At 33.2% G+C, this 19,420-nt stretch overlaps 1 protein-coding gene across 2 annotated transcripts in view; it reads right to left on the bottom strand.

Annotated features, from left to right (window-relative positions):
- Window positions 1-1,780: 1,780 nt before the first annotated feature.
- LOC128207922 (inactive tyrosine-protein kinase 7-like) overlaps window positions 1,781-19,420 on the bottom strand; it is a 97,307-nt gene continuing 79,667 nt past the window's right edge. For both annotated transcript variants that reach the window (XM_052911115.1, XM_052911116.1), the window contains 5 exons: window positions 19,224-19,344; window positions 8,667-8,837; window positions 7,979-8,257; window positions 7,422-7,654; window positions 1,781-6,238 (listed from right to left, as the gene is read on the bottom strand). In XM_052911115.1, coding sequence (XP_052767075.1) covers window positions 5,561-6,238; window positions 7,422-7,654; window positions 7,979-8,257; window positions 8,667-8,837; window positions 19,224-19,344 — 1,482 coding nt within the window. In that variant the 3' untranslated portion in view covers window positions 1,781-5,560. The remainder of the gene's footprint in view (window positions 6,239-7,421; window positions 7,655-7,978; window positions 8,258-8,666; window positions 8,838-19,223; window positions 19,345-19,420) is intronic.

Here is a 19,420-nt window from a genome sequence, read left to right as displayed (position 1 = left end):
ATAACTTTTGTATTAATATTCAGCAGCACTGTAAGATTGGTCTCCCCTGAAATTTAAGACGTTAACAGCAGCCATATATTTCGTTCGCAGTCTAGTAATTAAGGATATTTTCTATAAACGGGTAATAAAGGACATTTTCTTATAACCCACTGATCACTTAACACCAAACAAGAGAACAGCATTATTATGCACTAATAAATGCCCATCGCGACAAGTCCATTTTCTGGGTGGCGGTCTCACCGGGCTTGTAAAATTATTCCAGTATGGAATCATCCAGCGTCTTAAAGGTACTGTACACCAGATTGGCACCAAAACAGTGTTTTTTTCTGTAATGAGTCACAGGACAATTATTTAATAGAATGTGTCACGCTTTGATAACATAATTGTAAAAAAAGTACCAAAATGTAAAAAAAAATGTGTCAGAGACCGGGTTGGAACCCGTGTCACCAAAATTGCATTCCAGCATCGTATCTACTGAGCAAAGATGGCTTACTCTAATCGGTGACATAATTAAGCTATACGCCTAACTTGGTAATATCACCTGATAACACCGACTAGCCAATCACGCATAAGGAATGAGTTCTACTAGGTAAACATACCTAGAAATCTTTTTTATTTGAAAAATACGAAATAACTGCTAAACCTAAATAAATTGTTAACTATGTGGTACTTCAGTTAGTAAGTTTCAATGCATGTTACACATTAATACCAAGTTTATGTCAGTTTTCAACAAAAAAAATTTCTTGCAAATTGATCATCAGTCTGGTGCACAGTTGCTTTAAGGCCTCTATATACTCATGTCAACCTGGAGGGGTAAAACATTGCCTACTTCAGGGGAAAATATTAGATGGGAAATAAAATGAGTCAGCCTCAACCACTGGACATGCGCAAAACATTTTTTTCGTAAGGATAGCATAACAGTACTCCTGATTTCTTCTTACACACAATGATTATGTATGTACATGTATCGTAGTTATAATATCAGTGTTTGAATAAATTGACATGATGACAAACCAACCTGATACGAATATTCATAACAGTAAAGTAACCAATGTTGAGATCTACTAGTCAGATGATAACCCCAGACAAACGAACACATACGGTATGTCGACTCAATATAATCTTATGCTAAACAATGTAGGTAATTATCGAGGGGGGCGGTGGCATGATACGATTTACGGTAAGTGTCACATGAAGTTATAGTTTATATTTGGTCTAATAAACAATCAAATCTGCAGGCTGTGCACAGCCTGGTGCTGATGAGTGTTGAGTGCAAAATTTTCTAAGCCAGCGTGTATATGCAGCGTGTGCTACTAAATGACCATTTAATGACTAATGAAAATTTTGGCAGTTTTCGTCAGAGACCTAAATGATTAAATGTGAATCCAAGGCCAAAAAAATAATGGTTTGGTTAGGGTCACATCCTTTTCAAAAACAGGTAGGGTAGCTAGGCTTTTTTTTGTATTAGGCTTTATATCAGAACCTTAATGACATCATTGGAGAATGGTGTTAAAGTAATCTTCTGTATAAAGCTTTCAAGGTTTTAAACTACATATTAAAACACAGACTTAAAAAAAAAATATATAAAAATATATATTTAATTTTGTTTCTTTTTCAAACCGACTATAAAAATGATAGGGTCTGTGCCTATTTCGTAGGTAGGTCCTGAAACAAATTTCTGTTTTTTAGGCCTTACTCATTATCCCTTTGGTGGAGGCATGAGCGAAGACATTCATTGTAATTAGTGTGTCCATAATCAAGTATAAACAACAACACAACATCACTTTAAATAATTTACTTCTGACAAGCTAGTTACTATTATAACATTAAAGCACCGAAATATTTTAACATCCATTGTAAACAATATGAAAAACAATCGCCCATTACAGGAACATATGTAATACATGCAACCTTACTATGATCGACCGATGGCAAATGTTTAAACCAAAGTTTCATACATTCATACAGCCACAAACAAATCTATTTTAAACATTGCAGCTCGGACAATAATATTGGAAATATTGCTCTCCCAGATTGCCAGTAAAGATTTCTACATTTACATCAAGCAATACAATCAGAACAAGTCTTGCAATATTATATTTCATTCATAAATTGTTCACTTCTGTCAAATAGAAATGTTATTGAGATACTGGAATAGAAAGATGATACAAGAATCAATGATTTCATAAGGTTTCACCAGACTTTTTGTTACATTTCATGTAAATTGCTAGAGTAATGCCATAGGCCTCTTGTAAAAATTTACGAATTATACAAAAATCACCATTACTTTTTTCATAACAAAGCACATAAGCAAGCATACTAAATGATTTATTTTTATTGGGTATAATAGAATTCCCAACTTTCCTGCAAAAAAATGACATACAATTATATTTTCATGACATTGGTCTTATTTTCAGAATTAAGAACATGTGCTAATTATATGCAAATCTTCGAAGCAAAAAAAAAATGAAGCTACTTTTTTGCCATTGATAATAGAACTTTATCATTTAAGCAAATAATAATTTGACTTTTTACACCAACAAAGCATTAAATGCATACAGAATACATGATACAGAAACTGAGAAAGAATTATTTATATCTTTTATAAATAAAATGACAAACAATGAAAATTATATAATTATATTAACAAGTACATACCTATTTACATATAAACATTTTTATGACAGAACAAAGCAATATTGAAGATATTGATATCAAAGTTAAAACCTCATTTCATTATAAAAAAAAAATAAGTAACAAAATTCCTCCTAAACCATTAAAATAAACTTAATGCAAAAATGTACAAAACTGCTTATTTAACAATATAGATTATACTAGATTTCCGTGCATATGTGGCCTTTCCAAAGGGCCTATCATTTTTCTAGCTCTGGTCACCATGTTCTTGACCATTGACTTATTATTGACTATCTTAAAAGAATAAACTGACCATGACCAATGTATATACCAAGTTTGAAGAGTCTACAACAAGTCACTGTAAAGTTTTTACTCGAAACAAGAGATATGTAGCCAACACAGTTGCTGGACATAGTACTCCCTGTATGTCCACTATGCTTCAAAGACGACCCAATAATGAAACATGGTTGTAGATTACATAACATATGAGCAAACGATATGGTATGGCCAAAATTAAATGCAGCAAAAATAAATGAAGTAATGAATGTATTCAGATGCAAGAAACCAAGAGTACCGCTGAGGGAACGCAAATGCTTGTCTGTGTTCTTGAATTAGACAAGGGGCATTATAAATAATTAAACCAAAGTTATGAGAGTTGCTATAAATGGGTGAACTGTCAAGAGCAAGGTGTGTACTAAGTTTCATTTGAATATCTTAAACAAATTTTGAACTATGGCTCAGGTTCAAATTTTTTCATGTTGAGATTTGAAGCCGACAACCACAAAATGGCTATGATATATCTCGCCTTTTTTTTAAAAAAACAACAGACAAGCTAAAAATGGATTTCAAATGACTTGACTAGTGTCATGATTATTAGTAATACAGAGTTGAAAAATAAAAAAAATGAACATAAACATGTTATCATACGAGAGAACATAAATGAATATTTCTCGTTACATAGGGTGGAAAAATAAATCAAGGTAATAATATCATCGAGCTGAAATAAAACAAATGGAAATACTCATGTTCTGATATATGATTCAAAAGAATCTTATAAAAGTCAATGCAACAGCACTAAAATGTCGACATTAAATGCCAAGAAGGTAAAATATTGATGTAAATTACAAACGATAAAAATATGAAATAATAAGGTTGGAGTAAAATGGTTTGTTCATTTCAACTAGAACACTGCAAATCAAGCATGACACCTGAGGGGAGCACCCATATTTTGAAAATAAAAGGGCCATAACTCTGGAGTGAAAATACTGAAGAGTGATCTGACTGTTTCCTTCTCGTCATTGTTTTACATATTGATTTGGATGAAATCATGATACCCAGACCATGGTAAATGTCAATGGCCCATTATTTTGACAATTAAAGGGCCATAACTTCAGAGTGACAATAGTGATCTGACTGGTAAACAAACACTGATCTCCTTCGAATTATTGTTTTACATATTGATTTGCATGAAATCATCATATAACAATAAGCATTGCTGCCAAATTTTGTGAAGATTGGAGAAGAAATGTCGAAATAAGAGAGTGAAAATGAAAGTGTGACGTTGCTGCAACACCTCGCTGCTGGACAACACAATCCAGATGTGTCTGCCATTCTACCCAGACAACAAAAAAACATTGATTCAGAGTTATTATGCAATTTCTTCATTATCGTAAGAGTTGTGTGGCAATTATGAAACTGAACATAGATTATAATTGAATAACTAAAAAGATGATCTTCCAATTATGTTGAGTGTTCAAGGGCTTTCGAAAGATAATCTCTAATGACAGGTTTTTAGTGCCCTGAGCGGGAATTCTAGAAAATGATGTGAGAATAAAGTTGAAATGAAGTGATCATCAACAAAAATATCCATACATCTAGATAAACGTTATTATCCTTGGTTAAAAAAAAATCAGATTGTTTCAGCCGCAAAAATTGCAACTATAATAAAAGGGCTATAAATTTTGATGAGCAAATAAAATGAAGATACACAGAAGAGTTAACAGATCACAATTTTCTCGAGGAAATCATGGACAGGATTTAAACAAACAGTGTTCATCTAAAAACATCAAATACTTGAACGAAATTACACCAATTTTGCTAAATCTCAGCTCCATAATGCTAAGTGTGGCTTTGTAATATGTCGTAAAAAAACCTTTACTTATGATTACGAATGTTTCTCTTAATGTTGATATGTATTTATCCAATTTACAACAAGACATTTATTTCAGTACTAACATCTTAATGTTGTATTAATTTGGCAATTAGACATAGCGAATTATCTAAGCATACCGCTTCTATTATAATATCGTTCAAGGGCTTGATGTTCTGGAGAAGCAAACTCTACACCTACATGTATGATCGTCCTTCAAAAAACACAATGAGACAACATTCAACATGTCATGAACTGGCTAACAATTAAACATTTTAAAGTCATACATTTTCTTAATGCTGACTGGAGTACATTTAAAAAAAAGTCTTTGAAGTGACAGTCAACAATCAGCAGTTGAAGTGACAGTCAACACTCAGCAGTTACCATAGTTACGGTACATTGCCTGTAAGGCAATAATCACAATTTAGGTGAATAAGGCTAAGAATAATCACATTTAGTTTCTCAGACACATAAGCAATCAAGGAAGGTGCCAGTACTTTTCTTATTTTATGGCTTATTTTTCCATATTACTCTTTTTTCATTTATGAATGTTAAATGTACTTTAAACCAAGTGATATGAAACCCAAAAAAATAAAATTTTGTTACAAATAAGCTTCATATGGGATCTATGGGGTAATAGTACTTTATTTATTTTATATTTGACAAAGGATTCATGTTGCCTTAAAATTAATTGCAGCGGTGCCTGTGAAACCAAATCGTTAGTTCTAATTGGCCTTAAATGAATACACTTTTCATGTTTAAAACATGTGAACACTTTTAAGTTGTGTACGAGCTATGTGGACCATGTGCCGCATATGACGAAAGAGCTGGAATGGAGCCGGAGCCCACGGGCTCTGTCACAGGGTTCTGATACTGGGGCTGTGAGTACACGTGCACTAGCTCGGAGACTGTGTGACAAATTTCCGTAAAACTTGGACGGTCTTTTGGACTCTCCGCCATACAACGTTGTGCGAGTTCAACCATTTCACTAGGACAGTGTTCGGAAAACTCGAGACTTGCGTCCCCATTCCTCATCCCCTTTAACAACTCGTCATCTGACTTATTCTTGTGGGGCAAGTCCGCTAAATGAAGCACCTCCCACAAAAACACACCATAGGCAAAAACGTCACTTTTTGTCGAATAGTCTGCCTCTAAAGCGGCCTCTGGCGATAACCACCGCAGAGGAAGCATCGTCTGATTGCTCATTATCACATATTCACTAGCGTACATGTCTCTAACCAACGCCATGTGAGAGATTTTCAACTCTAAACGAGAAGTGAGTAGCACATTACGTGAAGCAAGGTCCCTGTGAACGAATCTGTTGTTTGATAGATGTTCCATCCCGAGGGCAACCTGATTGCACATCCCAATTTTTTGTAGAATAACAAGAGGCGGTATTTTACGCCTGCCATTGTTGTCTACACGTGAGGCCAGTAAAAACTGTTTAAGGTCCCCCTGAAGCAAAAGAAGGTAAAAATGATCATACAAGTTTCACAAAAATATAATTGTTTAAGATTAAAGAACATTTAGAATAAAAAATAAACCAATATTACAATCATCATCATCATCATCATCATCATCATCATCATCATCATCATCATCATCATCATCATCATCATCTTCCATCATCATCATCATCATCATCATCATCATCATCATCATCATCATCATCATCATCATCATCTCATCATCATCATCATCATCATCATCATCATCATCATCATCATCATCATCATCATCATCATCATCATCATCTTCCATCATCATCATCATCCAACATCATCATCATCATCATGAATGTCTAGTTCTATAAATGTAAGCAGTTTTTGATATGAAAATAAATATATTAAAATATCATTATCAGACCAATTTGCAGCTTAGTCAAGCAAAGGGATGACATTTTTTTAATATAGGTTGAATTTTCATTTCAGTTTGGCAAAAAATCGGGACAGCAGGTTTGAGCAGGAAAAAAAAATCTCAATTTACAAACATTTGAATTCTTTATTTCTATGTTAATCTATCTGTATTTAATTTTCATAAATAACTGACTTTATCTGTTAAGAATAAAATCATGAATATTTACAAGTGTATTAAAGAAGTAAACGTAATAAAATTATATATGATACAACTTATTGTGGCACGAGTTAAATTGTCTTTCTTCATTTCCTTTGTTAATAGAGGAACAATTTTGTTATTCATTTGTAGTTTATAGCTTAAGAGCATGCCTTTTAGTTACATAAATTATGAAATATATATATATATATATATATATATAGGTATATGTTTAGACACGTGACAAGAATATTATTTTTCATATATGCACTTAACTGGGCTGGTATTCATATTTTTTAAAGTCATTTAACTTGAATCAATTTCCTAAAATTTTCATAGTCAAATTGAAGAAAAAGTATACCCCGGGAAGTCTTTTTATCATAAAAGATTTGTTGTTTTTTCAAAATTCATTGTACGTGAAGTATTTCAGATATCACTAAGTTATTACATCATATAATAAGAGAGATACTTTACTTAGTAAAGACGTTTTATGAATACGTCCCATGAAGCATAAGTCTAAGTAAACAGTCAGTTCTGTTCTGTTCTGTTCTGAATAAGTGTTCAGGATACAAATGAAACGCCTTACCCAATCACAGTATTCTGCAATGTAAAACTGGGGCTCTATTTCCCGGCAAACCCCAAGCAACTTGATGACATTGTTGTGATCGAGGCGGGAATACAATTCCACTTCCCGCTGAAACTCGTAGAAGTGATGGTCCTCTTTTGAAAGTAGTGATTTTACACATACTTGGGTCTCGATCTCGCCTGGACGAATGTTGCGAGCTCTACCGAGAAAGATATCGCCATACTGACCTTTCCCTGTTATGACAGAGTAATGTTTAGAATGAGCATATTACATTTTCGTGTGTAAAGAAAGTAGATTTCAAAGAGTTTTATCAAAATATTGTAACAATTCCAAACATTTTTTAACCTTACTGAAAAACACAAATTCTTAAAACTCATATCATAATTTTAAAGTAAGAAAAAACATTTCTCACTTTTAATACATGAAATGAAAAATCTAATTAAAAATTGCAACAAATTTAATCAATGTTTCAATTTTCATAATTCATATAGTTCTGAATAACGAGAACTTAATACCTACTAAATGAAATGAAAATATAATTTTGTAACAAGTCATACCAAGAATGCCCACAGTCTGTAACTCATGTCTTGGAAACTGTAACCTATCGAGGGAGGTTTTCCCGACACTTCGTTGAGACTGCTGTGAGAGATTCTGGGACTGCGTGTGTGATGCTGAATGTGACGAGTGTGATGGATGAGAACTCAGGGCTGAGACATGTGACCTATTGTCACTGTCACTACGGCAACCAGGGGTTGCTCCGGAGTCACGGTCTCGCTCTTTCATCAACAGCTCGTGTTGTTCCTGCGGTAAGTTTCCGTTCTGCTTTTCATTGTTCACTGAAAACATACATTTACGATAAGGCTAATATTTTCTTTTTGGGCCACGTACGGTAAGGAAAATAATAAAATGTTTGTGTGTTCTAATTTAGGAAAAAATGTATAAAAATCACACAAACATTATGTTTTGTTAAACTTTTACATGTATTAAAATGTTTCGGTGTTATGCTTTCATCAGTAGATAAAAACCAATCATAGAAAGGAAGTGACGTCAACATCATACGCTGTTTTAGGATGGCATCTTGTTAAGCGGCAAAATAAATATGTTGATAGAAACAGAAATATGATATAGTCACAAAAAAGTACAATGGATCAAAAGATGTATGAATTACTAGTTCTTCCAACCTGAATAAACACGTTTCTATGAAACTTATGTGCGCCTTTCATTCTATAATAATCTATAACTCACGTATCGCCTTCCTGTTCCTTCGCTGTAGCAGAAGTCTGTAGCTGCAGTACGCAGTCAGCCCGATAACGAGCGCAAGATACGCGCCCGCGCTGCACACAGCGATAATAACAGTCCGCATCATGTCGAATCCCTCCTCTTCCCCTTCACCCTGGTTTGCGAACTCCGACTCACCTACAGGGATAGGAAATTAGAACTTAGTTGTTGTGTTATAGTCTTACCATTACCGTCAATGAAATGGTAACTTTAAAGCTGCGCTCTCACAGATTGAATGTTTTGACAACTTTTTTTCTTTTTTTGTCTTGTAACGAGCACAAATTTGTGAAAATCCATGGAAACCAGTCATAAAAGACTGCTGACAAAATATTAGATCTCAGATTTTTAAATTTAAATTCAAAAATTGATGTTTTATGCATTTTTTTAACCGTTAGTAACAGTTTAAGCCATAAAACATTAATTTTCGATCGGAAATATTAATATCTACGATCTGATTTTTTGTCAGCAATCTTATATTATTGGTTTGCAGATATATAAGCAAAAATTTGCTCATTCCAAAACGAAAAATAAAAAAGTTGTAAAAACGGTAAATTTGTGAGAGTGCAGCTTTAAGAGACTGTGTCATCAAGAATCTTAAAGTTTTGACCCCTTTTATGTTTTTATCTCAGAATCAGCTTATTTTGGCAACAATGTCTTCATTGAAGTCATATTAGATACCCCACAATAGAACAGATATCATCTGTTTGGTAACATGCCAAAAAAATGCATTTTTTTAAACTATAGGCCATAACACATCAATTTTCAAAACCAAATATGATAAACTGTGAACTGATCTTTTGTCAGCAGACTCATATCACTGGTTTCCAGACGTTTATGCAAAAATTGCCTCATTCAAAGACAAAACAAGTTGGGTCAAGATATGTCAACTCTAAACCTCTAAAGGTTTCAACCTTTTTTCTATTTTTAGTAACAGTGATCTTGACTTTGGGGAGTCTAAAAGCAATCACACGAAAGGTACATGTATCCATAAACTCTTCCTATAGACCAAGTTTGGTCAAGATATGTAGACCCTTACTGAAATAATTCAGTTTCATAGGTGAGTTTGACTCTGCCCGGCCATCCGCTCTGGTCAACGTGCGCCCGAACAACGACGTTCATCATTCTAATAACCAGGTTTGACGAAAACCTGATTAAAAACTAAAAAAATTGTCAAAACAATAAATCTGTGAGAGTGCAGCTTTAAGTACCTCAGCAGGATTTTTACCTGTACTTAAGGTATTGCACCCACAAATATGTATATTTTAGATGACTGGTGACCCCCATATCATGTTGATATCATTTGAAAGGGTTTTGTGTACAGATTTATAATAATGTACATTTTTTACTAAAACCAATATAACAAGTAGGTTTCTTTGGCCTTCAAAAATTACAAGATATGTCAGTTACCGGTTACCAATTTTATTTGAAATTAAGGGAAAATATATAAACTGAAATAACTTTATATATGATGAACTTTCGGTCCTTTAATTTACATATCAGTGATCAGCAAACATATACACTTCAAATGATACCAACATTTTTTGGGATGACCAGGCATCAAAACTTAACATCAAGTTTAATCAAGCTATCAGAGAACTTTGTTTATTTGTGGGTCGTATTGCTGGAAGAACTCTGGACGAAATGACAGCCAACATCTTTTTGGGCGTATTTTGTGTTTCTGAAGGTTCTCTCTTCCGGATTAAACTCTCAGAAGCAGTGATTGGCAATACTTTTTTTCATTTCAACGGAGTGTTACAAATAAAATACGGACCTGCATTTGTCCCAGAACCTGACAGAAGTCATACATGCATCTTAGAGCAGAGGCTTATATCTCAGAACAATTTTAAAGAAAAAGTTGTTTATTTGTGGTTTTCTAAACCATTAAGTTGCTAGGTCGAGCACAATAAATAATAATTATCTTAGTGTTTGGCGCACTTCTCCATACCAGGCAGCGCTCATTCGAGAACCGCTGAACAACTCTACCTATAAAGCCAAATAACGACTAAATAGAACTTTGATTCTCATTTTTTTTTAAATTACATAAGGTTTTTCCAGCTAAGTTGGATTTAACCCCATTACATTCAAGAATTTTTTTAGCATTATCCATTAGTCTTCTCAACCAACAAAACATTTAAAGGGACTAGACACCAGATGATACTATTGCAAGAATTTTTTTGTCAAAAACTTTACTTTTTGAATAAATACTGTATCTACCGATTTTGAAAACATCTGGTGTCTAGTGCCTTTAAGGCCACAGTCCCTTGTTGAAGCCGGAGACTGGGTTTAAAATTTGTGCATCTCTTTCCATGTGACACATGTCAAGCTTTTTTAGCTTTTATTTTTGGGGCTTATAATCTTTTTTTTTTATTTATAAATTGTCTACTTGCATTACTGCCAGTTTATGAAATTGAAAATATGAGAAACAGCTGGCATACAGATGAAATTGAGATTAATTGAAATATTGCACAAAGTCAATATGAATTTGAGATTGCAATGCATGGTGTTAATTGTTGAGAATAATTCTATCATGGAGTGAGATGCAACTTCAAATATTTGCATTCTTAGGCCACAATAATAAATAGTTTGTTTTGGGTATGCCTTCCAAAATCTTTAAGTCTGGTTAGGTAGGTAGCTTGGTTTTCGTTTTACTTCATAAGATAAAGAAAACTAAAATAATGAAAAAGGAACAAAAAAATGCCATAGAAAAGGGTAAAAATATTTTACGGTTGCACGTATTTTTGATAAGTCATTCGGAAAACGCAAAGCAAACTATTTATTTATGGCGGCCTTCAGGTTAATTTCTGATAATTGCACTGTAAATGGATATCACCACAGATGACACTTTTCTCATCAATTTTGTTGATTTAAAATATATTCTAACAAAGGAACATCAGAATTAAAAAAAAAATGCTGCTGATGAAAAATATAACAAATTCTGCCTTAAATCAACAAGAACAAATTAACAATGTACAACTGTTTAATATAATTTCATCACTCAGAAAATAATTCAATATGAAAAAAGTATTTTGAATTATTTCATAATCATTCGAATGTTTGACATTCAATAAATTAGAACAAAACATGATACAGAGAGACATTTACATGAACACTAAGCACAAAATTGAAACTATATTTCAATTATTATATAGTATTAAACATAATGTAAAATTGATTTGAAATTCAATGTAATTGAATGATTAGAGCGAAGCAAAAGCCTTGAACAGTCAATGCTTAAAATCTTGAAATGCTAAGTTCATTTGCTAATTAACAATAGTATAGACATACAAGTATGTGTACAAATAATGGAACTATTGTTCAATTATATGGTAACTTTCTCATTAATATAACCAAGAAAAATATCTTTTTAGAATGCAACCTACATTTTCAGCCATGGAAATAGGCTATCATTAAGTAAAAAGGCTTAATCAATAAGAATTTCAACTTTCATGGTTGTTTAAAGGTCCATCTACTGCCACTCATTCGATACACACTTCCTGCGTCAGTTTTAACGTTGAAAAGTATCAGCCAATTAGGTTGTATTCTAAATAAAAAAGATGACCTGAAGGAATATCTAAATGATTAAGAAGGGCTTGTTTGCTCACTCACTCAGCCCATTCTTAATCATTACGATTTTACTTCCTGTAATTTAACAATTACATAATGCAAAGTTGACTTAAACATTTAAAAAAGAAACTAAGGTTTGCAATGAAAACTACAATCAACATCACAGTAAAAGAACTTTCATTTCTGCACCAGATGGAACTCTTTTTTCTGGATTTTTTTGTCACTTAGATAACATCTTTGATGAATTACACATACATAACACGTAATTGTTTTATGTTGCTTGTCGCCATCTATAAATAGCAGAAAATCTTAAACAAGACTTATACATTTACCATGCTAAGTACAATCAAACGACAGAGGGTCACTCCCCACAATAAAAGCTCTTCAAAAGAAATCAAAACCCTTTTTTACATGTTTCTATCTCATTTCCTAGATATAAAACCTTGTCTTCGACACATAAAACACACGTTTTACATGTTCATAAAGTTAACGACAAAGGTTAAATGCCCATGTTTTATAACTAAACACAGTTACGAACATCGCTGTCATTCCAAGGCTAACAGGCAATGTTAATGAACACTACATAAATCATTAGTTAAAGATGCCGCTGTTAGAAAAACACTAATGATTAACATAAGCTTTTCATAACCTTCGCTGTGTGAAGTCCAAAAAAGCGAAAAAGTATCAAAGAAAACAATGTTCCAGTCTGACAATCATTGATGCAGCTTTATATTGGCGTTAGAGACAAGGACTCAGGGTACTTAAATACCAGGCCCCAATTTCTCGAAACTTCTTAAGTCTCTTATAACAGGATTAAGCTAAACCCATTATTTTTGTCTTTCAATATTTTGTGTTTTATATACTCCTTTAAATGTTTTAATACTTTAAAACGGAATTATCATTACGATTATCACAATAAACCATTTTTCATTTAAGAAAATTCACTATAAGTATGTATTTCGGTTAGTTGAAATAAGTAACTTAAGCCTGTTAAGCTTAAAAAGTTTCGAGAAATTGGGCCCAGAAAATGATTTATTTTTGGTCTTAGATACATGCGTTTAGAATACAAGAATGACGAAAGTCTGAATGAGTATATTTCGTTGGAATCAGGACTAAGCCATGCCTAGGCTCTGTTTCATTTAAGAATCTTAGTTATATTAACTTACAAGCTTTTAAATCTGTCAAAGATGCATCAAGTTTATTTGTTTCATTTCCCTGCCTTTGTTTTTCAATTCTGTTACTAGCAAAAATTCAAATCACACAAATAGCAGAACTTTGAATTAGATCCAATGCATTTTGATACTCTGAGATTCAAAATCTATGTGTTTTTCAAGATATTTAATGCAATTTTAAGCAAGACTAAACTATAAGCATATTATGTGGAGCTCTTGTACATTATGATATATTTTTTAAAATCCCATATCGGAATGGTAACGAGATAAAATGGGCGTGACCGTTAACTACTTTGACAAAAAGGTAGAAAACAGTTACATCACCTTCAACTCTCATGATTGAAATTATCAAATTGCAGTGAAGCGTTTGTGTATGATATCATTAACTTGGGTTGTGGGTAAAATTCACTTATACTGCATGCTATTTATTGAATATTGTCCTTGACAACATGTTACAGAACAGTTATGTCATCACCTGCAATCCCCTTGATTGAAATTATTCAAGTATCAGTAAATCTCTTGTGTATGATACCAATAACTGGGTTAATGGTGAGATAACTGTTACTGAAACTTCAATGTTCCCTCTTTTACAGTTCATGCAGTTACACAAAACGTTCTTCAGTTGAAACTGAACTTCAACTGAACCAACGCAGCATGCTTTTTCTACTATGAAAAACGTTCAGTTCTCCTGTTGTCAAAACATTAATTCATTTTGTTTATGGCATCGTAACTGTGTTTCTGTTCTAAATGGTGTCTGCTTTGTATCTTTGGGTGTTGTTAGTCAATTCTAGAAGCCAACAATTAGTAAACTAAGCCCTTCCCATTGGCAACAATTGCCTCATTTTTGTAAGTATGTGCAATTTAATTTGTACCTTAAAAGCATCAATAGATCATCTTGTAATATTCAGTCATTTTCACAATAAAAGTGTCAACAATACTTCAAGTTTGGGAAAGCCTCATCTGAGTTTTAGACCTTCCAAAATGTACCACTGACTTTAAGGCCAAAATTAATAAATTATTTGTTTGGTGTTTCCCGCCCAACTCACTGTCGATAAATGTTTTTTAGGCTCTCTCATGGTCTCCCATGGTCTATGTTATTTGTTTGCATTTTTCATTACAGAATTTAAGGGTTTAAAGGGACTAGACACTAGATGTTAAAATTGCAAGAAAAAAATAAAATTGCCAAAAACTTTAAAATTGATATCATTGTGTACAACACATTGAATCTTACTTACGGATCTATCACACCGCTTACAACACATGTATCTTTCGCGGATTTTATAATCTGGGAAACCATTATGCATCATTTTTAAACAATGTATATTTGCCCATTTTGGGACATTTTGGTGTCTAGCCCCTTTAAGGAAGGACAAAAAACAAGCTATCAATCTTCCAACAAACTTAAAAATGTGGGAAGGGAAATGCTGCCAAAACCAATAATTTTCATTGTGGCCTAATGGTGATACCATAATTCATTTTTAGCACTAACTGTTGGGTTTGAACCAAACGGTAGTTTTGAATTGACAACCAGGGCACTTCTGAGGAATATTGGTTCAACCCTCCACAATAAAATAGAAATCTAATCATCATAAATCAATTAGAAGCCTTACTTCTTCAAGAAAAACATATCTCCAACCTTTTCCCCTCAGAATAAATCGATGTATCATGAGAGCTGTTTACATGCTATATGTTCGGCAATGAATTCACTTTTGTCATGAAACCTGTGTAGTCTATTTTTAAGGCCCCAGTTTTGATGGATTTCATTTTGACAAGATTTATGATGAGATGAGCCACAAAAAGAACAAAGGCTAAAAGGCATAACCTCCGGCATATCTTCCATAATTCTCCACCTTAAAACACTGCCAGACATCTGTTTAACCTATTAAGATATTTTTCGCCATTTTTATTTCAGGTTACGTGAGGGTACAGCATTAAAATGGTGTAATGAAATATGAATTTTATTTACCCTATTAGTAGAGCTCATCATTTAAAGGTTTTTATTTTTACAATGATTGCAAAACAAGTTATTGCAACTCTCGTTGGCACAGTGTTGCGTGAGTGTGGTCTTGTGTTGTGTGGAAAATGGAGTACCCAGTGCAAACCTGGTTGTCTGACTTGGTGACCACAAAATAAACTCACATGCGCCAAGGCCAGGAATCAAACCCGGGTCTAATCATTCTCACCAAGTCACACCAGGTTTGATAACCAGCCTGGGGCGAATGAGAGTTTGGTTTGTTAACCAAGCCAGACAAGTGGGTTCCCTCCGGGAACTAAGGTTTTCCCTGCGCCACTACATCACCACACTCTTGTGTTACAACGTGCCAACGATAGTGATGAATATCATGTTGTAATTACTTTCACAATCTTTGCAAAATAAATAAGTTTAACCTTGTACATCATTGTGTAACCAGCTTTTGAAATTCAGTCCTTCATATATTAGAGTAATTCTGTGACTTATCGTCCCTTGAGAACTGAAATATATTTCATGATATAAAATTCTATGTTTTAAGGCTGGATGTTTGCTCCTAGTTCAAGCTATTGCACCCAGTATGAACTAGATTCGTTCCCCAAACATAGATTAATATGCCACACCTTATATTACATTACTTATCGCAAACAATGCTCCACTTGGCAATGGTTAATTTCTTCTGTCAAAAATCAGCACCTTTCTGAAAAATGCTCTTTAACTAATATCCCGCATTTGCACTCACCGAAACAAAAACAGTGGAGGGTATGCCAAGTTTCGTGATGCATGGTAATTCTAGCGAAATATACAGGTGTTTTACATATTTTTGCAAAGTTTAATCATAATCTGTCAGCGCATGCTTATAAATTCTTTTAGTTTTGCCAACTTCTGTTGCGAACTCTTTCCAAGCAGAGGCACAAAGTTCTTGAAAAAATGCTGTGTCATTAGATAAATATTGCGATAGGTCAATGCAACTATTTCTACACAGTAAACAAAGTTTTAATTTCTTTTACACCTTGAATTATAACTTAATCCTATCTAAGCATACATGCCATATTTTCTGGAGACCATTCAGGGGGATTTGTTCAAAAGGCTGAAAATTCAGGGGGATTTTGGTTGTATTCAGGGGGATATTTTTAGCAGGTCTAAGTTGGCGAAAATTTTAAGTATTTTTAGACGCAAGTATGAAAAAATGTATTCACATATAGTTTGCTTTGAAAACTTCTTAACTTTTTCATTATACAGAATTATTTTATGTCATGATTTATCATATTTTTATGATACACTGTCATTTCATACTGTAATGCACTTGCAGAACAAAATATGTCATTGGAAAAATATGTTTTTGAGACAATTAAATTAAATTTACCTTCCTCCAAAGTCTTTAAAAAAATTGTGCTTAATTCTATCAGCTTTGATGACTTTTAGACAATAAGAGAATAGAATAAATATTATTAGTTTCTTCCTTCCAAACGAGTAATATTTCTTTGCCTTAATTACTACAAATTAATTGATCACTTGTTGTAAAAGTTTCCTTTTGGAGAGTTTCACTCACATACTTTTAAATTCCGGGGGATTTTTATCTCCCGCCGGGAGATTGGGGGATGGATAGAAATTCCGGGGGATTTTTCCCCCCGCCGGGGGATGTGGCATGTATGTATCTAAGACAACATTTTTTTGGCATAAAAAAAGCAAAAAAATTGTTAAAGTGCATTTTAGGTGTTACAAAAGTTACAACATTCAAGTTTTGTAAGGCTTTGAAATGTGTAACATCTTTTTTTGGTGTTTGCATTTTTGAGTTGGCCAATGACAATCAAGGCTTTTTCAAATTTTCTTTTCATTATTTTATATAGATCAGTTCTGACAAATGCACCCACAACCAACAAATAAGATAAAGTCCAATTTCGACCCCAGGTACGCCCGCTCTATTTTTAAGAATATCACCGAAATTGAACTTGAATTTAAATTTTAAAATATTTCGGCTTCAACAGCTTCAAATGCTAAAAAACAAGAATCTTGTAAACTTTTAAAACACAAATTGCTTTTCTATCAACAAGCTGAAAAGGAACGTACACAGTCACAATGTCCTTTGAAACAACTTCAAAAAGCTACAGACGTTTAGTTGTGAATCATTTCTACTATACAATTCAGCACTTCTCAAATAACTTCAAAAGCAAAAGAAGTTTAATTGCAAACAGTTTTTACTACAATTATACAATTTCTAGCGGCAAGGCAAACTTAGAAGATCGCTCTACTTTTCAGTCCATCAAACCATTCATGCAGTATTTAAGCCTCGAAGCAACCATGCACGGAAATTTTTTGGTTTTATACCTAGGAAATTTTTGTTCATTAATTTAACTAATTTCTCTTCAGGGAATCTGTAAAAATCTGTGTTATCGAACAAAATTTTATAGGTCTGGAACACATATTTTTTTAATAAATTTTATATTGAAGTGGGACTTTTTGTGGGTAATTTTGAATAAATGAATACAAGAACAATGATTACTTTGAATGATGTCTACGCTAAGAATATCAGTCGTAACACTTAGGTATAAGAGTCACTTATGAAAAAAACAATTCATGGAATATCACATATAGTCGTATGATTTCACTTCACGCATAAAGTTTCTTACACTAGATATTAATACTTAAGCGAGAAAATAGTTGGAATGTATAGATGGAAAAACAGTTGAAGAATGAATTGCATGAATGGTTTGAGGAAATTCTGTGTAACGGCACATGTCGTTGCCGCTGAGTGGGAGCCATCTTCTAAGATTGTCTTGTAATATTCTATATATTTCCTGTCTGAAACGGCAACATCAAAAGGTAGTTAATAACAAGAGAAATTTCATTATTAGTTTTCCTAAATCAAAATGGCATTTTGATGAAGATTCCAAAGAGATTTTCAAGAAGCAAAAGTTCATAGAATACTTCAGAAATAATTTGAATGAAAATATAATCGCAGTGTTATTCACTTATAGGAAACGATTATCGTTGGGAACAGATTATGACAAACTTCAGCTCATAAACGTTTAAAGAATGATTCACAATTTTATATCAAAACATTTAAAATTGAATTGGAAACCATTAATTTATAACCATTAATTTATGATTTAAGACTTATCACTCACTTAAGCATTGCACATCCTATTTTATTATTATAATGTATAGAACATCATCCATGATGATTAAACTATAAATTATGACAAGGGAAGCCTAATACCACAACACTGAAAGTGGATGACGTTCGTCTGTCTTTCTCCAAGGTCAACTAGGAACGTCACTCAAAAGATACCAAGTAATTTGTGATTGGGCTTGCTATACACAAGCAAGTTGTCATTCTTTAAATGCAGGGTGGGAAATCACATGACTTTAACGGGATTCTCGCATGGGTCATCTCAGGTCAAAACGATGTAAACAACCAAGTAAGTGACGATAATTTCTTATATACCTTTTTCAGAAAAGATATGAAATTTTCTTAGCCTAAAAAAAAAGACTATGCTATTTTCGGCTTCTACACGTGTGAAGATTTGCTTGTATATTAAGGATGCAATCCTTGGCCAAAATTTTAACTTAACAGAATTTTGTATAACGATGCAACACTGTGTGCGCCGTGAAAATTTGGTTTCCTCACCCTAAATGTGTACCAGGTGAAAATCTTTAATAGTTTCCAAGTTTAAGTATGGTCAACTCTAAAATTTCGCATCATTACACTGACAACAACACCAAGGCAAAGACAATATGTTCACATTTTTTCATTGAAAAAGCAACAGCTCATACCTGCATAAAAAATTGAGGAAAATGAAGTGAAATGTGACTTACTTGCAACATGCATGTATGCTGCGGCATTTATTGTTGCTGCCGTGTTGTTGGCGATACACGTCCATGTTCCCTGGTCTTCCATATACACCTTGGAGATTAGGAGGGTACCGTTCGGGTAAACCTAAAATATAGATTGAAAATTTTTTATGAATGATATTTCTACAGTTGTTAATATAATGGACAGCAAAATACTTATG

Source organism: Mya arenaria, chromosome 11 (assembly GCF_026914265.1).
Source record: "Mya arenaria isolate MELC-2E11 chromosome 11, ASM2691426v1".
In the NCBI taxonomy this organism is placed as follows: Eukaryota; Metazoa; Mollusca; class Bivalvia; order Myida; family Myidae; genus Mya; species Mya arenaria.
This window is presented reverse-complemented; position numbering and strand designations above follow the sequence as displayed.